Source organism: Falco peregrinus, chromosome 7 (genome assembly GCF_023634155.1).
Source record: "Falco peregrinus isolate bFalPer1 chromosome 7, bFalPer1.pri, whole genome shotgun sequence".
In the NCBI taxonomy this organism is placed as follows: domain Eukaryota; kingdom Metazoa; phylum Chordata; class Aves; order Falconiformes; family Falconidae; genus Falco; species Falco peregrinus.
Window position 1 is genome coordinate 4,517,124 of NC_073727.1, and position 24,098 is coordinate 4,541,221.

The following is a 24,098-nucleotide window of genomic DNA, read 5'->3' on the forward strand; positions in this document are numbered from 1 at the left end:
GAAGATAGGAATCTAGAGGTGTTCCTGAGGCTAGGAAGTGACCAGTGACCTGCAAACTGCATTTTGGAGAAGGTTTTGAGCTCCAGGTAAATCCATGTACATTGTAAACACAAAAGATAAGGCTAATCCAGGAAACAGGGGGGCCTGTGATTATTTTTTAAGAAATTATTATTACTATTATTGCTTTTGTATTTTTTTCCTCTTCCAAGTGGCTTGAGCGATAGTAAAACCTGAGGTTGCTCAGAAAACAAGCCGGGACAAGTAAAGGGGTTCTTGTATGTATTTGGTGTGCCTATTGCTGCAGGTAACGGTATATCAAAAGCGTAAGGCTGTCGCATTAACGAACACTACAGACTTCAAGTTTACATGTAGCATACTTTCACGCATCTCAATTTTTGCCCTTAATGATTATGAGGGAAACATGTTTTATTAGGCAGTCAAGCTGATCCGGTAGTACAAATGCAGCCTTTAGTTTGCTCCAGCTGCTTTTCTTTTTGCTCAGACAAGTTTTCCCCTGTGTGGGGGTTAAGCTGGTGTAATGCTCTGACATGCTGAAGGGTTCCTAATGTTTTGGAAGGCAAGTTTTAGTTACAGGTAATATGGAATAGGAGTCTGCATGTGCACATTTCTTCTTGGGTCTTTATTCTAAAACATTTGGCGGCAGCACTTTTGGGAAGCGTTGCTTTATAAGAAAAAAGAATGCTCTGAAATAGCACATAACAAAATCTTACTTTGTTGGAGAAATTTGTCAATAGGAAGTATCAAACCCATCGGTTCTGATCTTCAGGAAATGTCATGAGACGAAACCTGCTTGTTTGCAGCAAAGAAAGGTGCTTTGTAGTCTGTCTTGGTGGGCTTGCATTAAAAGCAAATACTAAGTAGTCATTCTGCATCGATGAGATGGCTATGGTGGAGTAAAGCAAGCCGTTGCAGTTACCCCTATTTCTGACAGAAATGTACGCATGTGTGATGTGAATGGACGCTTTGAAGGAACACATGGGTAGCGTATTCAGTTTTTCATTGTGTGGTGTTTTCCTTGAGCAAAACCTGGTTTGTAGAGTTGCTAAAGAAGAGAAGCTGCTTTGAGTGCTCTTTTCAGTACAATGAGTGGTTGGTTTTCGTCTCCTTCCATTCACCTTATGAAAGGTGTCATCTGACACAAGGTGCTGTAGGAGTCAACATCTCAAATGAGGACTGCTTTGGTAACCAAGCCATTTCCTTAAAGTGTTCTTTCTAGGTGAGGTTTCATAGTTATCAAATGTCATTTATCCAATAACTAAATGCTCTTCAGTTTTCTAGTCTTTATTTTGTGAACTCCTATTGAGAGATACTTGCCTTCTGGATATGACAGGCACCTTTGGTAGGTGCCTGGTAGAACAGCACAAACTGAAAAGATGAAATGTTAGTTTAGTTGATTTTATTAGATGTCTCTTACACAACACATGGCTGAAACATTTAGGAAATAACTTTGTAACCCATAGCTCAGTTTCTTCGTTTATGAATTTGAAACCACTGCTTTTGAAAGAATCCAGCTTGATTCACAGCTCTCGCTCCAGAGATTCTTCTTGTTGTCCTCCTCAGTGTGAGATTCCCTTTCTGTGGTAGTCTGAAGCTTTTACCAAATCGAAAGAAACTGCTGTTACCACTAGGAGGCAAAGTGCTCTGTGTATGTTATGTCTGACTATATTTGTTGTCAAGGAGCTGACCCTTTGAATACTGTCTTTGGTTCATTTTCTTGTCTGCTGCTTGTTTTTCCCAAGTTAGAAGAATAGGGAATTAAAAATAAAACCAAATCCGAACCCACCCCCTGATTTCAAGGGCTGCATAGTAGTGGTGTGATACAGCTGAACTCTCATCTCTGAAACTGTCATTCACAATTTTGGTCCAGGGTTCTGTCCTTTTGCTAGCCAGTGATACTGTTCTGTGCTGGCTGGGTGTGTGTGAACCTTTCCTGGAACTGTCAAAGCAGGGCACACTCAACCAACCTTTGGATTTGTGTGTGCATTCTTCGAAGTACTTTGATCTTTGTTTGTTTGTTTATGAAAATCAGTATTTTTCATTTCACCTTAAGCTTGTACATCTGGCAGCTAAAGACTTGCATCTGTCTTTTTTTGAGACCTGTTTTCTAATAAGACTTACAATTTAGAACTTACACCGCAGGTGTGTGTAAGGTGTTTGTAACTTCAGACTTGAATTCCATGGCTTTACAGCTAGTGCTGGTAATTCATTATATTTTCACTACCAGTTTCTTTAGTAGGCTGAGAAAATAAGCCCTTGAGATGGCAGGAGTCTCCTGCGTGTGATTATGAAGAGCCAGGGATTCTGACCTTACCACTTAAATTTGCGTTAGAAGAAGCTTTTAAGATGCTTTTGGGAGCTGCATCGATGAAAACTGTCTTGAATATTTCACTGAGCAACACTCAGCTTCTGCTTGAGATGACTGCATTGATTCTGAAGAACTTTCTAAGTTTTACTTGTGTAATTATTTGTGTAATTTTCTGCAACGCAAAGTGCAAGGACACAAATTCAGAGCTTCTGTATATGTTTATGAGAAGGCAGGTCTCCTAAAACTTTATTCTTAAAATAGGCTCTTCATTGGTTAATTTTTGTGCAAGTAAAGCTTAATGATTTTCTTTTGATCATACTAATAACATATTCCTATGCAGCAAGGTTTTGTTGTAAAACTAAATAACTTTGGAGTGCAACTTCCAGCATGAAAGATGGTGTGCTCTTACAACTGACATCTCTTGTATTCAAAAAAACCCAAACAACCCTCAAACCAACCAAAGTCCCAATAAAAGGAAGAAGATTTTTGCAAGAAGGGATAATATTTGCTTAATAGAAGCTATGCACTTCTCTGCTTCTTTTCGTTTTGCTGGATATTGTTGCACAACATATAGAAGTGGAGTGAGTATAAATTATCCACATCAAGGTAAGATAAATTATGATATTTTTTTTTTTTCTAGTCCTGAGCATCTGAAGTAGGACATGTTTAAGGTGCTTCAAAGGTAAAGTATAATTTGAGGAGCATCATCCACTGGCCCAAAAAATCCTGAAGCCCAGTGATAGGAAGCATACATCAAGACCCTTTCCTTTTTCTTACTGCTTCCTCCTATACTCTTTTCTCTCTTTCCTCTCCTCTCTCTCTTTCCTCTCCTCTCTCTCTTTCCTCTCCTCTCTCTCTTTCCTCTCCTCTCTCTCTTTCCTCTCCTCTCTCTCTTTCCTCTCCTCTCTCTCTTTCCTCTCCTCTCTCTCTTTCCTCTCCTCTCTCTTTCTTTTCTCTCCTCTCTCTTTCTTTTCTCTCCTCTCTCTTTCTTTTCTCTCCTCTCTCTTTCTTTTCTCTCCTCTCTCTTTCTTTTCTCTCCTCTCTCTTTCTTTTCTCTCCTCTCTCTTTCTTTTCTCTCCTCTCTCTTTCTTTTCTCTCCTCTCTCTTTCTTTTCTCTCCTCTCTCTTTCTTTTCTCTCCTCTCTCTTTCTTTTCTCTCCTCTCTCTTTCTTTTCTCTCCTCTCTCTTTCTTTTCTCTCCTCTCTCTTTCTTTTCTCTCCTCTCTCTTTCTTTTCTCTCCTCTCTCTTTCTTTTCTCTCCTCTCTCTTTCTTTTCTCTCCTCTCTCTTTCTTTTCTCTCCTCTCTCTTTCTTTTCTCTCCTCTCTCTTTCTTTTCTCTCCTCTCTCTTTCTTTTCTCTCCTCTCTCTTTCTTTTCTCTCCTCTCTCTTTCTTTTCTCTCCTCTCTCTTTCTTTTCTCTCCTCTCTCTTTCTTTTCTCTCCTCTCTCTTTCTTTTCTCTCCTCTCTCTTCTTTTTTTTTTTCTCTCCTGCAATAAGGGCTGTTTGGTATTGGCCAAATAGCTTTTGAAGTAAATTTTTGAAAGGAACTGGCTGTCACCTAAAACAGAATAGGTTAGCTAATTGACAGCTGTTAGGCCTTCTTTCCTTGGTGACTAGGATCTTATTGTAGGAATAAGTATTAAAATGATTTCACAGAGCATTAGCTGCTTCTGTATCCCTTTGAGAAGATGAATTGTGTTTCAAATGACCGAATTAAAATTCTAGCTAGTATTGCTAGTAAGTTAGCTCTGTGCATTTAGAAAACAAAGCAAGCGGTCTCTAAAATTACTTGGTTTCATCCCATTTATTTTTCAATGGCAAAGGAAGTAGGCAGCCAGCCTGAATTTGGTGGTGTTCCCTGAGAACTTGTGGAATAAAAGACTGCTAGATGCAACTTTGCAATGATATCTAGTGAAACAGTATTGACTTACCCTACAGTCTGCAGAAATTAACAGAAAAGACCAGGACGAGGCGTCTGTCACCTGTGTAAATAGATCTGAGGGACACTGGACCTCTGATAAGTAACTCATGGAAGAGTTTATCGGTAGCTTGCTTGCTGAGTTTCCTGAATGAAAGGTGCCAGGCAAATGGAGATGTAAAGTATTAATACTAAATATCTAGTCTTTTTTTTTGGTGCCTGAATGGTTAGTAGAGCTCACAGCACTCAAGTAATCATTTTGCCAAAGCTGTAACAAAAGCTTTTTTCTTATGTTGTTAGTTGAAATGCTGAAATTAATACTGACTGTTCCGCAGAAAGTTCCGAAGAGCCAGTTGTGAATTTAAAGGAAGGAATGCCTGTGGTCAGTGGGGGAGCTGTTGTGTATGTGGCTAGCTACATACGTGTTTCTGGCTTTGTGTTTCTCAGTGCAGCAGTAACAAGTACAAATTAAAGCAGTACTCGCTCTAGTTTAAAGTTGTTCCTCTTGCTTGAGGCAAGCAGGTAACTTCTATAATTTGCACAAACATGTTGAAGATTATGTGTTCTGGGAATTAATGTGGTAAATCACAGAAGTATTTTGCGGATATCTTTTGGAAAATCATTTCTTAAAACATCTCCCATTTCTTGCTTTTAAATACGCTTGAGAAAAAGTGTCTAAAAGAAATCATTGGGGAAAAGTAGATTTGCTTTTAGTACAGTATGTTCACACTGTGACATAATTTTTATGTAATGTCTTTTGATCTGTCACATGAATTTCTCCGGAAGTCATGATGTGTTTTTCTGTGTTCTTTTTAACATCGCTTTACAGAAAATCTTCACTAAGTGATGTTGTTTATAGTTGCCGTGTCTTGTACGGTGTGCATGCAAGCCTGTTGCCTAGAAGCAGTAGAAAAGGCCTTTGAATGATGCATATATGTGTATTCACTGCTTGCTCACCTTGGATTCGACTAAGTGTTGTAGAGCACGAAGTCATGGATGCTGGTAATGCGCTCTCATCACTGACGTTGGTGTGGCTCCGAGTTGTGTCTTACGGTACAACTTCATGTCATCGTTGTGATTTGGTATTTCAAATAAAATGCCACGGTAGCCAAGGCAAACCTGAGAGCACCATCAGCGTCATGTCCAGTAGACTGCTCCGTGTTTTGCCAATTGACAGGGTCGGTAGATGGCACACAGACACCAATACACAAAATAACCTTGCTTTACTGTTTGTTTCAAATTAATGCCGAAAATAAGGCATATGCATGTACAAAAGGGTTAGCCTATGATACCCTGATTCAAGCGGTAAAAGAGATAAGCAAGGCAATGCACCCGATCATTACTATTCACCGTTAGCTGTCATGATTAAGACAGATACATCACCAGTTGCCCTAATACATTACCATCACCCAGATCCGCAGTCGCTGGGGATCTTGTTGCAGCAAGGATCTGGAGAGCCTGTCCCGGCAGCTGGGAAGTCCTACGCAGGGCATCTGGTGGGTGAGGTCTCCAACGTCACTGCGAGAGGCTCCAGCTTTTATGCTAGGGAATAAACAAGTTCACATAATTTCAAATGCAGAAACATCTGGTTTCGCTCTCCTGTCAGATCCCACCAAAGCCTGGCCAGGGCTCAGGGAGGACCCGAGGGAGATTCCTGTATCTACTGGATTTTAACCACAGAAAATACCTGGTTTCATGGCCTTGACCACCTGCCTCTAAGCAAGGCTGGACACACAGTATCTTCACTAATGATTATATTTTATCTGTCTTTTGCTGATGGTCATACATAGTTAATGATCGTGCATATTTCGCTAATGTTTGGATACTAAATATATTTAATGTTTGGTTGGTGGGTTTGTCTAGAGGTCAGCTTTGGGTCGGGGCCTGTTGCTCAGGCCTCAGTACTTCATCCCTCTGGAATAATACGCTGGCATTTGAAGTATTCAAGTGAGAAGTAACTTTCATACGGAACAGAATGATTGAGACGTATTGCCTAAAGCTCACAGGTGATCACCGGAGAGCGTGGGAAGTCTCCAGTACTGCAGTTGCTCAGCTGCCATGGGTGATCCTTGCAGCTTGAGCTGAGACTTTGCGAGAGGTTTGTACGGCACTTGCACAGCTCCAGAGGGAGTCCTAACGGAGCAAGCTGCTCAGTAAGATTCGTGCTATATGACTACATCAGTAGATTGTGTATGTGTTGGAGGTCTGAAACTTGAAGCTGGTGGCAAATAGGAGAATTCGTGTTTTAACCTCTTGTGGCATGTGCTGAGACAAAATTTTTCTTCTCTTACCCTGAAAGCAGGTCTTATATTCTGCATAAAGTTAAACGTTAAAAGCTGCTCTTTCTGTAACCACAGAAAAATGAGTTGTCACTGATTCAGTAACACCTTTCTCGTCTCCACCTTCTTGCGTAAAAATTGAATAGTCGGTTCTTGATCTATCTTTGTCTTTTGCAGGAAGAATCCCCTTCACTTTCAGCAGTTCAGTCACCCTCATGATGATGACTATCATGAAACAGAGATCGTAACTCAGGATAACAAAGATAACCGGCCTGAATGTCCGTATGGAACGGCTTGTTACAGGTAAGAAGCACTGTGCAAAATGGCTTGGCTTGTTTTACAGGTTAAGAATGTTCTCCCCTGGAGCTGCAAAATGACTATAGGATAGTGATGTTAAACCTCAACTGTGGCCTTCCAAAATTTGCTGTGGACAGACTTCTACCTTTAAAGCACCCAAGTCTGTGCAAAATTTTTTTTTGTGATTTCAGCTGGCGAACCTGAAGACTTGACTTTTGAAACCTATTCAGCGGCCCAAAAATCAAAACTTTTTCACTTTTCAACATGTAGTAAACTGTTGTTCTTGTATAGAAACAATAATTTATTGTTACGCGTTTTTCCTGATATGTAACTTTTAGTTTAGATATTGATAAAATATTTGTTGAGGTTTTGTACAAACACTCTGTTTTAATCTGTATTTGATGTGTAAGCAAGCATAATTTAGGTACCAGCAAGAAAATCCAGTTCATGGCAGACTGCTGCTTCTTTTAACCACTGTTGATTCAAAAGATCCTTTTGTTCCATTTGTTTCTCAACATCTAGGTTTTACACTTTTATTTAGCAGAGTTTAATGACTGCTTTGTAATTGGTGCAATGGACAAAAGGATATATTTTGAGGCAACAGCCCTTCTGTGGGGGCATACTGAAATGAACAGCTGCTGTTCAAGATTGTGCTTGAGCAAAACCATTTTCTCTCTCTCCTGGGAAGTGTGATGATCCTAAAGAGCGTGTTCTTTCCAAAATGTAAGAAAATGAGGGTAGCTTTTAGGAAAAAGCCATCTTACGTTCAGCTAACACAGAAGTATTTCTCATCTGAAAAACATCTGTGAGATGAATTTCTCATCTCGGGAGGAGAAATCTGGGTTTATACCGGTCATGAAATTGCCGACATGCTTTCCAGGAGTACAACGGAACTAAAACTGTCTCCCCTTGCAGGTAAGACAACTCCTGTGCTGCATTAGTTGATCTTTTCTTAATCTGTGTTTCATTCTTTTGGGGGTAGAAGCAACAGGTGTCATTTGAAGGGTTTTCATGTTATTTTTGTTGTCTTTATCCGCTGGCTACTACTTGAATACATAATTGAATTATCTAAATGCTATGCCTTGAGTTGGGATCAAATGCTCTGATGCTGACAATACTTGCAAAACACTGAATTAGGCAACTGTTTTTGTTTCAGTACAGTGTATTTAATAAAAAGGTGTACTTGCATGTTTTTATTCAGATAACTATCCCTTCTAATGCACTTGTAATGTACTTTAGGACAGCAGTAGCCATAAAACTGTAAATCAACTTGAAGTATGTGAATTTGTCACGTTATTTGACATGAAAATAAGGTATTTCTACTGAAGAGTATGCTGGTTTTGAAGAATAAGAAAACAAATAACTAGTTTTACAAGGCGGTCTTCACAGCAAGGGTGTTTTGTAAAATATCCCCAAAATTCTGCAGTTACAGAAATTAATCTTGTGTTTCAAGCAATGTCACGTGGTATGTCATTCTTAAATAGTGGGCTTTAATTCTTTTCAGAAGCAAAAATTATGACAACTGATCCAGTTTTCTTCCAAAGTTGGATATTTTTTTTTAATTTTCTGCAAAACAGTAAATTGAGCTGAAACTATTTTAACGTGCAGCCTTGAGAAAAGCCTCTAATACACTAACACAACTGATTAGCACGATGTAAGTGGGACCGAGTTAAAATATTAGAACAGCATTGGATAACTGCTTGGGGGGTGTGGGGGTGTGGAGGGGGATAAACCAGCGTGTTATGACCTGGATCACAGCCTGAATGAGGGGAGCATTTACTGCAGATCCAAGAGTAAGTTTAATTTAATTTTTTTCATTGCATTGATGCTGTTTTTTAATAGAAGACATACACACTTGTATGTTGAACTTTCTGGATTGCAGCAGCATATTGCAGAAATGAATAATCTCTCTTAACAATCCTTCTGTGTCCTTTCCCTGTGATACTACTTTGAGACAAGCAATAATTTTCCCAAACTATGTGATTTGTAGCTTTATGTTGCAGAATATTGAAGCTTTGCCTGGTATCTCAGACTTGTGATGCACTGGGCGTGCATTGTGCTTTATGCACCAGAGGTTCATGTTCTGGTTTCGTTTCTAGTGAGAGTAAATAATTGGATCAGTTCTTATTATGCTGAACAAATGCATCTCATCTTACAACTTTGGGAACTATCTCATCTCTTGGTTTTGATCAGCTTTTTTTTTTTTTTTTTAATTAAAGGCCGAAACAAGAGGAACTCTTACTGAACCCTTTTTTTTTTTTTCACCCTACATTCGATATGCTGAGACACTGCAGTAAAGCACTGGTCACAGAATTTTATTTTAAAAAGAAATTAAAATTATTCACAAAATACAAAGGGGTTCTGGGAACTTGCTGAGCTCTTGTTAAGCGTGGAACAAGGTGGCAAATCAAACTTGTGCTGTTTTCTTCTTTGCAGGAAGAATCCACAGCATAAGCTAGAATACAAGCACAGTGCACCTCCAGGTAAGCCAAGTTGTTCAGTATAGCTGAACAAACCCCAAACCCAAATTTTCCCAAATTTCCCAAATTTGGGAAAACCCCAAACCCAGTAATTGATGCCAAAACCTTGGAATAAAATGCTTTAAGTGAGTAACACTGCATTTGCGGCTTGCTCTGTATTGCCCTGCGCCCTTGCTCTTAAGCATGAGGTGCTGCCATTGACACTGATAAGGAAGTTCAGGTTGCTTGGCCGCTGCACACTTAACATTCACTTTTTTAAATGTTTTTCAACTGAAGCAAGATGGTCTGGGTCAGACACCATTGATGTAGTTTGTATGCTTTGTATCTTAGGATTTGAGAAACATGCCACGTGGCCGGTGGCTATTTTCATGAGTTTAACAGGTTTTTTTGAAAATTAAGCATGGTGTAGTGTGATCTTAGCAGATCTCTCTATTCTGCTTCCTCCATTTGGAGCTGGAGTATTACAGTGAAAACAGGGAATACACTGAAGTATTTCTCAACATTTCAAATGGATACTGCGGTAAATTTTTTCTATAGCTTTTTTTCCCATCCCCATAGCATGGATGTTCTGTTGAGGCTTGGAGAGGATATAATTAAAACTGAATCTGAGCTTATATTCTAAAAGTCTTTATATGTTCCAGTAACTAGACTTGTTGAAAAACACAGGGGAATGTACTGTTTACATTTTGTCTGTTCTTAGATAATTCAGAGATATACTTTGCATTTTTTTGTGCTTCTTCTCAATTATTGGACTTGGAGGGTTTTTTTCCAATTTAGTTCCCAATGCAAAGAGCAATACTTTAGAGCAGAACAGTTATGGAAATGTAATGATAATGCATTTTACTTTAAAAAATCAGGATTATGACTGTACTCCTGCCCCTGGCAGGAGGGGTGGAACTACATGACCTTTTAGGTCCCTTCCAACCCAAACCATTCTATGGTTCTATGGTTAATAAGGAGAAATTGCATTTATGGAAACAATGGTGTGAAATACTTAAATGCTTTGAAATACTGCAATTTTCTGCTTTAAAAACCGCAACCAGTACTGATGACATTTGTCTACAGGCAGCATGGTTCCTACTTGTAAGAGTTGTTCATCTGGGTAATCTTTCAAGAATCATTTAATTAAAAAAAAAAGGTCTTTTGGGGGCAGCAGAGTAGTTTTTACACTTGTGAAGACAGCACAACCATTGCAGCATTTCTTTTAATAAGTCAGTCTTCTGTTGTAGCAACCCCTAGGAATAACCCTTATTGCTATGTTGTACTCTGACCTGACCAATAACATTTCTTTCTTTAGTAACTGAAAGACGAACACGACAACGAACTTCAAAAAATGGTATGTTCTGATGGTATGAACGGGCACATCATCATGGGATGCAACTGATCTGCTTTGGGTTTTGGGCATTTAGTAGTGCTGGAGATGCTTGATAACACTTACCTGAGGAGAAGGTAGTCGTTATTTTAGTAAAACTCTGCTTCCTTTTTCACAAGTAATAGTGCTGAATTGGATTTGTGCCAGGCGTCCTGGCTGAGCACACCTGTACTTCCCTGGAAGCGGGCAGCGAAACAAACAAATGTTTTAAGGAGAGACGAGTGTAACCAAACCAATTCTTCCTTCCTTCCTTAAACAGGGTTCATAATAGGACGAAAGGAGCCAATAGTTCATCCACAGCTAGTTAAGGTTACCCCATGAAGACTGATGGCTCTTGAAACATTGAGATATTCCTTCTGCGTTGCATTGACCTCGAAATAACTTTCAAATGATACCTGTGGATGTGGTGATGAGCTTTTCTTATATTTACTCTGAGGTATTGATGTTACAGGCTTGTTAGGACTGAAGTGTAGAAGAAGGGTAATGCCTTTCAGCTGGGGGCGGCATTCACTGTAAACTACGCCTGTGTCCTGCAAACTTTAGTTTCTAGGCATCAGTGAGCATTACGTAGTATCACAGGCAAGCTGTAGTCTCTCTTGATAATGTAACCTGTAATACTGTGTATGAGTATCTCCTCCATTCACCAGTAGTACACCTAGCTTGCTTTGCTGCTGCCAATAATATTAGCTTACATGTTGCAGGTGCATGGGCTCCAGTTTTAAATATCCTTTAGGTCTGTTTCCAGGCATCTTTTGTCTCAGTTTCGGCTTCCAAATGTGAAGCTTCCTGTTATTTCTAAAAGAATTTAAAAGTGAGCTTTGAAGAGCAGTCTGATAATATGCCGTCTTTACGTTCACTGGCCTGAACAAGGCATGAGGATGTGGAACTGCTGCCTCTCGAGTGGAAGTGGGAACTAACTTGACGTCTTTGAGATCACCAAGGTGTGGCTGGACATTTCCTAAAGAAATCTTCAAAATAGAGAGATACGCCTTCTAGAGAAAGTAAATTGAAGTGCAAATAGCTGTAGTTTTCTAGACAAAGTGTTTTGGCCTCCATTCTCTTCTGTGACTTGCTTTCCACTCAGAAATTTATTTCCCATCCCATTTCCTTATCATGTATGTGTGTACTTTCGCTGCCACTGAATGCTTGGTGTGGTTGTATCTGTGCACTAGCGTGTTCTGAGGCATACTTGTTAGCTGTATGCTTTGCCACATCCCATGGTGCAAGTACGAGCCCCATCTTGATCGCCGCTGCCTTGCAGAAAAGTGCATTGTAGAGTGGTGAAAATTGTTAGCAGCATTGTAAGTGCAGCGAGTGGTTAAGACTTTATAATGCAGCAAGCTGGACTGTGTGCATATCTGAAGCTAATTAAAGCTAATCTTGAAGGTTTTAAATTGTAGCTGTGCCTTTCATAAGAACACCTTCCTTACTGGAATGCTAGATCCTGCGCGTGCAGCTCATGGCAGGTGGTCAGCCAGGTATGGCTATGGATGGAAAAGTGCTTCTCTTGTAAGCGTGTAAAACTTTGACGTGGGAGTGAAATTCAGTCTGTTAAATTCAACTCCTCTTCCTAAGAACGAACCAGGGAAAAATTGATATTCCATGCACAGTGGGAAGAAGGTAATTCACTCGTTAAAGTTCTGTTTGTATTTGATGATTTTTTTAAATTTATTTTTTCCCCTCAATATCTTGTTGACTGGCTTGCTTAGTTGTCTTGAGGGCAAAGCCTGTAAAAGGTTGCACTCAGCAAGCTCGCATCTGAGGCGGTCGTACCGAGCCATGCAAGATCACACAGGCAGGGTTCCATTAGCCTTTATTTCGTGCTGTTTGGCACAACTGCACTGGTAAGCACAGCAGGATTAATTTCCGTACAAGTGTACTGAAACTCCACCAGCCAAGAGAAGGAGGGTGCCATCTACATGGTACTTGCCATGTTTAGTTTTTAACATCGTTAGTGTAATTGCTACGAGATGGATTCCAAGTTGCCCATAGAGAATGTGTTCTGTGTTCTGAGAAATAGTCTAAGGCTAATTACTGGGGGAATAGCTGTAAGAGACGAAGGAAAAAAAAAAAGGAGAAAGGCTAGAGTTACGTTGTCATTACATTGTCACTGCTGAATGACCTTACTACCTTGTTGCTACTGGGATGAACAACCTGCTGTGGCTATGGACTATGCATAATTCTCCTACACACTTCTTTGTATGTTATCTAGCAAGCTGATCAGGTCACTTCCAAATACAACCCTGTGGAAAGGGGTGGTCAGCAAGCTTTTTCTCCCCACGTAAAGGACATACTTTCAGAGAATGTTTCAAGGTCATCTTTATAAATATGGAACAGGGGAAAGGCAGAATTGTGCTTAATGAGCAGCTTCAGGGGCTGTGGAGCTGAATGAGACTATAGCAGAAAGAGATGGCGTGAGAAGACCTGGACGGAAGTGCGTCATTTGCTGCTGAAATCTAAACACATTGGTGGATGGGGATGAAAAACATAGTATGCTCCTCGTACATTTGTAGGAAACATATGGAAGTCATCAGTATTTTTTGCAGAATTCCTATTTCTGTTGTAAAATACCTGCAGTGCTGTAAGAGCAGCTTTTCTTTGCTAAGCAGGTCTTGGGCTTATTATTCTCACAGGCCTCGTCTGAGAAGGGAGGTTTTGTTCTTAATGTATTTAGCATCTTTGTTTCAGCGTCTCCCTCTGAGACGTAATTCCTTCTGCACAACATAGTCCGTGATTCTTAGAAGAAATTCTGCTGTTATGGGTAAACATGGGCATGATTACTTTCCTCTAAAGTCTGGTAAACAGTAAACTAGCAAGCATCATATGGGCTTACAGCTGAAACTGACAGTTGGACATTTTCAGGATTTTCTGCTAGGTGGTGCACAGTATAGATTGCTGCCCACAGGATATCTCTCAGTTGTAGTATTGGCTGCGTCACACATGGCTGACTCTATTCGAGGTAGTCATTGGGTGCCTCTGTAGCACAGTTCACCCATAAAATTGTGTACCTTTGAGGGACTTGACTGCTACTGTAAATGCTTTTGAAAACCTTGGGTGAGAGCTGCTATAGAGTATAAAATGTTAATCAGACCATAAGATAATGTTGGAATAGTAACATTCCCACTAGCAGAAAAATGTAACTGACAGAGGATGTGATCTGACTACATCAGGTGCTGGTGTTCTTGCTTGTTCACCACACGCACAGCTTGAGTGTCTGGAGCTCTGACCCGAGGTTTCAAGAAGCTGCGAAGACATACTTGAGGTTGATATAAACATGGCTGATTTGGACTGGGTTGTGTAGCTGAGAAGAAAAGGCACATTTCTAGTTTCATATAAAAGATGATAAGAACTGCCTAACAGATAAATGACTTGTATGAGATCATTGACAGGTTATCTCCAGATGAGAGAAGAATGCAGAAAGCGGAGGCTGGGGGGAAAAGGAACAAATACAGCTTTACTCAGGGGTATGACTTAAGGGCAGCATAACATGAGTGGAACATTAACAGACGGTGGCAAGTTAGGAATTGTGGGCATGTAGGGAAAAGGGAGGTAGCATAGGCTGGTAGAGCAATGGGTGTGCACATCTGGCAAAGTCCAAAAGCAGTGGAAATCAACTTGTTAAAGGTTCACAGCTACTGGTAAGTCAAAGGAGAAGGCAATGCTGCTATGGCGGCAACTTTGCCCAGATGCTACCGAGTCAGGTAGATAAGGCTTCTTCAAAAAGCAGGATTACCCTGTCTCTGGGAATTGGTTTAAATATGCCAACGTATTTGAGCAATTAAAGGATGACTGCAAGACAAGCTGCCTAAAAAAAGTTTAAGAACATGCTGTGAGCAGCATCCATTTCTCATACATAGAGGTTTCCAAGTCTTTGATTCCTGCCAGTACAGAGTATTGTGACATACTGTGAAGACAGAAGGCAATTTAATCACAACGTGTAGGTTGTGCAGAAGATGGATAGGCAGCAGATGAGACAGCAGCGCGATAGAGTAGACTGAACTGGGAAATGGGTAGGCTGCCTCCAGCTCAGGAAAGAAGTGTTCAGCATTTGTTGTTTCCTTAACCTGTGTTCAGAAAGGAAGCACAGACTACCCAGCACAGATCCAAGTTGAGAGCGTAGGAGGCGAGTGATCTATGAGATTGTCTTTGCTCACCTGAAGCTCAGGAAGGAAGTGAATGGGAATTCAAAGCCATGTCAGATTCCAAAGCGCAAGAGTATAAAGTAGCCCTAAGTAAATATGGATGGGTGCAGGCAGAAAATTTAGGGTCAGAATAGCTGTCTAGAAAGAGCTAGGGGCTAAATGCCAAGAAAGATGCCTTGTTTAGGTACAGAAGTAACGGGAAGAAGACCAGGGAAATTGTGTATGCCACTGCTTCAGAAAAGGAGAGTTGTCAGAAGACGTTGTCTGATACTGGTTTCTTCTGATATCAGAAGATGTTGTCAGAAGAGGCCTGATTACTGTTTTCCAAGTGCTGGAAGAAAAGCCACTAGGGAGAACTTTCTTAATTGATCAGACTGGTAAGCCCTGCAGAAGTGGTCAGAGAGGGATGATACAGCTTTTCATAACAGTCTTGAAAATCAAACACAAAACTGTCAGCATTGGATAGAGTGCTTTAGTTGAGCCTTTCTCCTGTTGAGGAGAGGGGCTAACTAGATGGCCCCTGCAAGGTCTCTTTAGTTCTGTATTTATTATTCATGAATATATGGCATTGTTGTCCCTACAGGAGAAAGGGCTGTGGAGAAAGACGGTGCCAATGATGATGAACCAAATGAGTATGACCTTGGTGACAGCTTTAGAGATGATGAGGAAGAGGAGTGCGAACCTACCGACGAAGACTCTGACTGGGAACCAAGTTCAGAAGACAAGGATAACGAAGATGTTGAAATGCTTTTGCAAGAAGCGTCTAGCTTTGTTAGAACCAAAAAGTAGCTGCATGGAACGATGTTACAAATGTCCAAACTGGTTATGGTGAAACATGGGTGTGTAAGGAGGGGACCTGCTTTGAAAACTGTTTTTTCCTCAGTGATGTAGGCACTGCAGGAGGATTTTAATGAGGGTGAGGGGATTCAGCAATGCCTTTCTTTTCCATATGGGTTTTTTTGTTTTATTAAGTGGTGGAGCCAGAGGACTGAGCTCTGAAACTTTTTTGTGGTTCCCCCCCCCCCCCCCTCTCATTTATCTCTTATGCAACACCATTGGTATTTCATAGTTTGAAATACAGTTTTAAAGGTTGTTAATGCTTCTTCTTGCAGTGCTTGAAAGAAATACTGGCCTTAGGAAAGCCTTTTCTTTTGCTGAAAGACAGTATATACAGTGCTGGATGAAGGGGAGTTACACTGCCCACCTGCAGTATCGCAGACTACTTCTTGGCCATCACTGGGGGGTTTGTCTAAATTTTTTTAACGCTCTTTTGAGTTAGTGCAGTGCTACTGGCTTTCCTCTTGGGTGTCATTTCTTTGATTCTCTTGATGTGCAGGAGTTGAATACAGAATGTGTATATCACTTGAGAACAGTATATCAGCCTATCGAACCGCTTGGTTGTCTAAACAATGATTATGGTGTATTTGCTGTAATTACAGTAGGACCTCTTCCCATGCCTGTACCTCACTGGAATTATGTTCAGTTCACAACAAAGCTGAAGTCTTGGTGACTGTTTTTTTGCACAATTAAACTTGTAACATACTGCGGAAAAAACATTTGCTTGTGTCTCTGTGATTTCTAAAGACTCTTGGAAGATCTTCCCTTCCGTGTGTTCACAGCACGCCTGAGCTTTCAAGAAAGTAAGTTAAAAATTTTAGTGTGTTTCAGGACAGGTGACCGGAGCCGTGTGAATTTGGCACCTTTTTGGGCAGAGTCTGGAGATTCTGCAGGGGGAAGTGTTCTTGTGTGGCTCTGGCTGCCCTGGGAATGCCTGCCCAATGGCAGCTGGAGACAGACGTCCAGGTACACTCAAGCTTTTCAGCTGGGTGGCTTGATGTGCTCTGCTTAAAATGCAGCAGCCGTTGCTGCAAGCTGGCATTGGGCGCTTTTGGATGTGGGGACCATCTTCTGCCAATTGTGTGTCAGAAGCTTCTCTCAAAAATTGTAAAAGTCAAAAATACAAACATTTAGGATGGGCAGCTGTTGCAAATTTGGAGAACATCACCTTCTGTTGGCCAATGGCTTACTGTTTGCTAAAGTTATTCCATGCAGAAAGAATCCGTTTGGTGTTTTGTACAGTGTCTGGTGATTTCTGTGACCATAACCTTCCTCGAGCCAAAGCACTCTATATCACAGCATTATTTTGTGAATGGCTATTTAAGCTGCTCACGAGAGCTACTAGCCTTTACTTTGAAAGCAGAAATAGCTTTTTATCGCTGGACGCTCCCAGTCAGATCTGTAATCACAAAAGCACGTTTGGAAATAAACTTTGATGTTGCATGATCAGGACTGAAAAACTTGCGTGTGACCAAAGCAGCACACTGGGACAGTCAAAGCCGTCGTTGAGCTGCTCTGTGCTGGTAGGTTGAAGTTCTCTCTGTTGAAGTGCATTTCCCTGTTCTTGTATCCTTTTCTTAACAGCAGGATGCGTTTTTATTCTTCTGGCAGAATGAACTGGTACCTCCAGGTTACCGGAATCCTGATTGAAACTACTCTTGCAGATACAGATGAGAGTACCCAGGTGCTCAGCAGACCCTCAAATGTCAAGTTACCCAGTATTTGCTCAGTGAGTCAGGAATGCAGCGCAGCTCAGTGAGCTGAGTCTAGAGGTAGTCCTGTGGTGACACTGGCTCTCGGTACAGTTTATTCTGTAAATACGTTGTTGAACTAATCAAAGGCACATTCTGACTGTCTGTGCCAATTGCCTCCAAAAGGCAGAGGGTGACATTTCACCATGCAGAGCCTGCATCACATTACCCTGTAATACACGCTTTTTTGCTCTGAAAAAAACCAGACTGGTGAAATGTTTACCCCCCTGCCCCTCCCCAGCAAACGCATTTTTAAATACTGTACTTCAAACGAAGTGAATAAGAAGTGCTTCTCTTCAGCTGTCACCTGAGAGGAGGGTACCCATCCGCTTTACTAATCTGGCTATAAGATGTGTAAGCCTCTGTTCCCTGTGTGTTGGGCTGCAGACTGTAACTCCTCCCTCCTTTTATCTCGTGGTGCTACAGGCAGCTCTCAACCTGCCCCCAAACTCTTTCTGTAAGAGCTCAAATGCCTTTGCTTGCCTTCATTTAAAGCCTGGTCAACACGGAGTGTCCGTCCTCAACACAGAGCATGGGGAGAAGTTAATTACCTTTTGATTTGTAGCATCCTTTGAAGTATTTAAAGGCCTTTAGACAGCTCTTCTGTTAAGAAGATGCTGATGTTAAACAAGTCCATTCACCCGATGATTAATCCTGTGAGACCCTGTTTCCTGAAGCCCTGACCCTTCTTAGCCATAGCCTCTGGCTGCTTTCTCCTTGGCTTATGTCTTTCTGGAGGAGTGATCCTCAGAAACAGACACTGTTTCAGGTGAGAATGAGAGGAGACCCCAGCCCAGGCATGACCCTGGGAGGGGTTTTCCACTGACCATCACTAATTGGGTTGAGACAAACCTCTGCTGGCCTGTTCATGGGCACGGCAGGTGAGGGGGTGCAGAGGCCGTCTGGGGTCCGTGCCCAGGTACCTGCCCTTGACAGGGGCTTAAGGGGAGGGAGCTGCTCTGTTGCTCCTGTCGCGCAGTCCCCTCTTTATAACCATTTTTTGTTGTGGTTGCCTGAATACACATGAACTCTTGGATAATGACAATCTTGGAGTGGTACCTGCAATGCAGCTCTTTAGTTAAACTAATGTGACTTCATTTTTAACCTAAATGAATTAATTTTCAAATGAATTTAATTCTTGTCTGCTTTGCTTGCCTCTTAATTCTTCAGTATCCTGCCGTGACATCTGGGCAGACGGCAAGGGAGTAAGAGATTTCCATACGCTCAGCTGTGGAATCTCACAAAGTTTATTGCAAGTGTCTTGCAAGTTTATCGCCCAATGTATTTTGCTGAAGGGAGTCAACATGAGCGGTGTTGATGCTGACAGGGAAGCACGTTACAGGGCTTGGCCGAGTCCCCTCTCCCTGCAGCGGGGTGAAGGCCCGCTGTCCTCCCTGTGGGCGCCTGAGGAGGCCTTGGTGGACGCGGTGCCCTGTGCAACACCCCCGCCGTGTTTTTGGAGCAGCTCACGTGGTCGTGCCCCTGTGACCAGGCTCCTCTCGGGAAGGAGTCGAGGGGGGCTCAAGGGGGCCCCTCGGCTCCCGCCGTGCGCGGCCTCCGCAGCGCCGAGCCCGCCGCCCCCCGCGCTGGGCCTGTGCTGGGCCTGGCCGGGCCCGGGGCTGCCGGCGGCCTGGGGCCCCGCCGGGGCTGCGGGCGCTGTCGCCTAGCAACAGGCGCCAGGGCGCTCGCCATTGGCTGGGCCCAGAGGCGTCGAGGCCGCCGGCCAATGGGGTGGCGCCTTGTCATAAGAGAGGGAATCGGCGGGGTTCCCCGGAGCGCGTCTGGCTGCGGCGAGGGCAGTGCGCCTCGGCGCCTCCCCGCGGGCGGCTGTGCCCGGCAGCCGCTGCTGCCGCCGCTGTGGCCGAGCCCCCTCGGCGGGGAGCTGCCCTCGGGGGTGGGAGCGGCCACCGCCGCAACCCGTCCGCTCTGGGGAGAGCCGGCCTGGAGACCCTGCCCAGGGCCCGGCTGGAGCCGGGCTGCGTCAGGACGGAGCCGCCCCAGGCATGGCTTCAGGTGGGGTTCGGCCGGGGCCGGGGCTGAGGTGCGCGGTGAGGGGGGCCGGGTGGGAGCGGGCGGGGGAGCCCTGCCCTGCCAGGCGGGCTCTGCCTCGGGCGCCGCTGCCTCTCCCCTCCCTCGGGCCGCCAGAGCGGCGGGCGGGCTGCTCTGGGCTCCGGCCGGGGCTGCGGGCAGCCGCTGCGCTGCGCTCCGCTTGGCCCCGCCCCTCCCCTCCCATTGGCTGGTGCCTGCGCGGCTTCGGGAAGCTTCGGGCGGTAACTGCCGGCGCGAGGCGCGCGCGGAGCTGCCGTTAGGAGGCGGCGGCGGCGGCAGTTTCGGGGAGGACGGCCGGGTTGAGCCAAGGCCTCGTCCGGCGGGACTGGTGAGGGGAGAAAGGCGCTTTTATCGCAGAGGCAGGCGGTGGGCAGCCTGCCTGCGGGTCTGGGGCCTGTGCGCGGCCCTGCCGTGAGGAGCTGGCCCGGTGACAGGCCCCGAGTGTGGCGCTCACGCCGGGTGGTTTAGCGTCAGGCCCCACATCTGAGAGGCTGAGCCTGGCGTCAGGGACCAGGGACCTCTGGTGCTGCCTGTTTCCACCTCAAAAGAGAAGGCTGAACGCACGCATGCGCCCCTCAGCATTTGAAAACTAACGGAGTTGGTTAAGGGTGTGCCGTTGAAGTGAGGGGCAGTTAAGATGGTTCATAGGTGCCAGCACATTCAGAACGTGTTCTTAAGGCAGTTTTTCATGTGGAATATTATGCAGAAACTATCCAGGAGTTTCGTGCTCAAGGAGCTCCAGTCTGATGTGTTGTTTCTGTGGTATTTTAAATGTGTTGTTTTCTGTACTGTATTTCAAGCGCGATACTGATTGTGCTGTCCTGTCATAGAGCAGCCCGGTATCACAGCGCTGCAGGGGTGCGATTGTTGGCGAAGCGCCTCAGGAGGCCGTCGTCATGTCGCAGTGGAGCAGCCCTTTGTTACGCTGCCGAGGAGGAGCCAATGATGGCAGTGCTCTGGAGGAGCCAGTTGTTGCTTTGTGCGTGGCAAAGCCCTTGGTGTTGCCGTCCCAGAGGCATCCTTGGTGTCACCATGCTGGAGGAGCGTGTCCTGGCACCTCTCCAGAGGGTGGCTTTGTGCCGCCCCAGCAGAGCAGTGGGTAGCAGGGAGCGCCGGAGGAGCAGTTTGTTTGATGCCCAGCTCTTCTTGGAGCCCCTTTGCTGCATCGGAGGAGCCGTTGGTGGTGCCACGCTGGTGAGCCGTTGATGGTGCAGCATTTGAGGAGCCCCTGAGCGCTCGGCCGCAGGGGATCCCTTTGTGGTGCCGCTCTGGAGGAGCCATTTCTTGCTTTGTGCTTGGCAAAGCTCTTGGCGTTTGCCATCGTGGAGGCGTCCTTGGTGTCATCACGCCGGGTGATAGTGTCTTGGCGCCGGCTTAGAGGTGGGTTTGTGCCGCCCCAGCAGAGCAGTGGGTAGCAGGGAGCGCCGGAGGAGCAGTTTGTTTGATGCCCAGCTCTTCTTGGAGCCCCTTTGCTGCATCGGAGGAGCCGTTGGTGGTGCCACGCTGGTGAGCCGTTGATGGTGCGGCATTTGAGGAGCCCCTGACGGCTTGGTGGCGGAGGAGCCCTTTGTGGTGCCACTCTGGAGTAGCCATTGGCTGCACCTTCCCGCAGGAGCTCTTCATTGTGGTGCCCGGAGGCACCTTGCGTCGTGCTGTGTGGGAGGAGCCGTTGTTTGCCCCGTGCCAAAGGAGTAGTTTTGTGTGGCAGCCTGGAGGAGCCCTTCATAGGAGTCCCGTGGAGCAGTGCCACGTCGCTGAGCAGCAGTGGAGCCCGTCAGGGCAGCGGCGTGGAGGAGCCCTTGGTGGCAGCGCCCTTGAGGCGGAGGCGTTGACGCCTTTGTGCTGGAGGAGCCCTTGGTTGCGCAGCCCTGGAGGAGCCTTTCTTTGCGCCGCCCCGCAGGAGCTGCTCCTGCCTGCTAGGGCACCTGTGTCACCTTACGTTGGAGGGGCCCTGGCTGGCGCAGCCCCAGAGGAGCCGTGCATCGCAGCGCCCACGGGAGATCTTCCTGACGCTGCTGGTGTGGTAGGTATTGCACGGTAGGTACTGCAGGGCTGGTCCCTGCCTATGGCATCTCCAGTCCGGTCTGGGATGGTCTGGCATTGTAGTTGGCCTGTATTTGTGTGCTGTCTGGTACTTGCATTTCGTATTGTACCGTATGTCTTGTGTGTATTCTGTCGTCGTTCTTGTACAGTGTGCGCTGTCTGGTATACATTGCAGGGAATGGATTTAGTTTTCTGTAGAGTATTTGTTATTGTCTGTTAAGTATTGTGTGTATTCTTTGTGCTGTCTTTGATGTTGCAGGATGATTTTGATGGTATGTATTCATTTTTTGTTCTCTCTTGTATGCTATATGTATTGCATAGTTCCTTCTGTTGCGTGTGTTTGACTGGGTTTTGCCTGTATTTTCTGGTACGTATTGTCTTTTGAGGTATTTTCCCCGCAGATTGCGTTTCCTGCCTTGTCTTTTGCGTCTGTTTTTGCACGCTGTTTCTGCAAGTGTCCTGTGGCATGCGCTATGGTTTGTCATGTCCTGGCTCTTGCCACTTCTTTGGTGGTGTGTCTTGAGCGAGGCTGCAGGGGCTGGGCTTGTTTAGCCGGGGGAGCCCTGCATCGTGCCAGCCCTGGAGGACACGTTCGACACGCAGCCCAGGCCGTCTCTGTGGAGCCTTTCGTCGCCCCGCGCTGAAGGAGCCCTGAATGGCGGCGGCGCCCCGGCAGAGCCCTTCGGCACACGTCACCAGGGGAGCCGGTCACGGCTGCGTCATTGCATTTGCTGTTCTGTACGGCGTTGGGTTTGGTGTATTCGACTGTCCGGCGCCTTGTGTGTGTCTTACGTGGGGTGTATGGTATTGTTTGGTGTTTATTGGATGGTATATATTGCGGTTCTGCTATGGGTATCTGCTATCTATTCTATGGTGTGTTGTATTTTGTATTGTACGTGTTGCAGTGTCTTGTATTTTCTGCTGTATGTTTCAGCATTTATATTCTGTGTTGGCTTGTATGTATCGTACCGTGTGTACTTTGACTGAACTGTATATATTGTGTGTGTTGTGTTATATATTGTATTTTATGTATTGTGTATGTTGTCTTTTATTGTGTGGTATGGTATTTATTGTATGTCCTTCTAATTATCTTGTATGTAGCTTGCATTTTGTATTGTATTGCAGTTTTTATTGTATGTAAGGTATGTGTTCTAACGTACCGCTTGATTGTATGTAATGTATTGTCCAGTCTTTTTGTTCTTGTGTGGGTTATATTTTGTTACGTATTCTGTTGTTCATTGTATTTTATTGAATACTGCATTTTCCGTTCCGGATTGTATTTTCTGTTGTGTATGCCTTGTATTGTGTGTTGCGTGTATTGTACAGTATGGTGTGCGTTGCACGATGTGTACTGTATTGCACTGTAGTTTGTTCTGTACCGTGTAGTTTATGGGGTGTATGCATTGTGTAGTACTGTGTTTTGTGTGGTATTGCCGGTGTTTTTAGCTGTGCATAGTATTGTGTTTTATGTCCTCTGCTATGCCTTGTGTATGCTATTGCGCTGTTTGTAATGCATTCTGTGTATTTTATTTCATGGAGTGTATTTCACGTATTGTGTGTTATATATTTCAGGTATGGTATTTTATGCATGGTCTGTATTTTGGAGTGTGTATAGTATTCTATTTGGTGTATTGTTTATCTTTAAAGGATACTGCGTATTGTGTTGTTTGTATCGCCATGTATTTTGTGGTTTTAGTCTGTGTTACTGTATTTTATGGTTTCATATACATTGTGTGGTATGTATTGTGTTACAAGTTTTGTTGTTTTGTATGTGTTGAATAGTATGAATTGTATGATATGTATTCTGTTGTATTGTATTTTGTTTTGCATTGTCTTGCTCTGTATTTTGTTTAATTGTATGTATTCGATGTATGGTAGCGTGCAACAGTTTGTGTCGTATTGTGTGTTGTTATTTCTGTTTTAGCGTGCATTGTATGGTAGTGCCCACTGTTTGTATCCTATTGTGCGCTATGGTATTTATCACAGTCTGTAGTATGCAATAGCTAGTGTTTTGTATTGCATTTTGTATTTCATATTTTACCTGGTATTTCATACGTTGTGTGGTACATAGTGTACATATTGCATTTTGTATTGTACTGTCATCTGCTTTGTATGGAGTACGCCGTATGGTATGATGTTTCTGCCATGTGTTGTGTTGTATGTGTTGGTGTATCATTTGTATTGTACTGTAGGTATTGTCTTGTTTGCCTTGTACTTTATCTCCTGTTGTATGTATTGCGTTGTATTTTGTATTGTAGTGTACGTATTTTATTTTGTGTTCTATTTGTACGTTTGATTTATTGTATTTATAATCTCTTGAATTTTGTCCCGTATGTAATGCATCGTGTGTATGGTCTGTTCAGTATTTTGTAGCCTGTGGTATGTGTTTTCTGTTGGAGTGCTTTTAATGTGTTGCGTGTATTGCATTTGAAATACGGTGTAGTAGGAGTTGTATTTGAAGTACGGAATTGGATATGTGGCATTTTATTTTGTTGTATATATGGCTTTGTATTCTAGTCCATGTTTTCTGATGAATTTTTGATGATAACTTTTGTTGTATTGCCCCTTTTTTTTTTTTTTTCATGATGTATTTTTTCTTGTGCTGTA

The 24,098-nt window shown here is 43.9% G+C and overlaps 1 protein-coding gene across 4 annotated transcripts in view; it reads left to right on the forward strand.

Annotated features, from left to right (window-relative positions):
• APLF (aprataxin and PNKP like factor) overlaps window positions 1–16,367 on the forward strand; it is a 26,031-nt gene extending 9,664 nt beyond the window's left edge. For 3 of the 4 annotated variants that reach the window (XM_055809999.1, XM_055810001.1, XM_013295616.3), the window contains 4 exons: window positions 6,698–6,823; window positions 9,254–9,300; window positions 10,595–10,633; window positions 15,395–16,367. In XM_055809999.1, coding sequence (XP_055665974.1) covers window positions 6,698–6,823; window positions 9,254–9,300; window positions 10,595–10,633; window positions 15,395–15,600 — 418 coding nt within the window. In that variant the 3' untranslated portion in view covers window positions 15,601–16,367. Of the gene's footprint in view, window positions 1–6,697; window positions 6,824–9,253; window positions 9,301–10,594; window positions 10,638–15,394 lie in introns of all 4 variants that reach the window. The other variant, XM_055810000.1, reaches the window with a different exon arrangement.
• The last annotated feature ends 7,731 nt before the right edge of the window (window positions 16,368–24,098 follow it).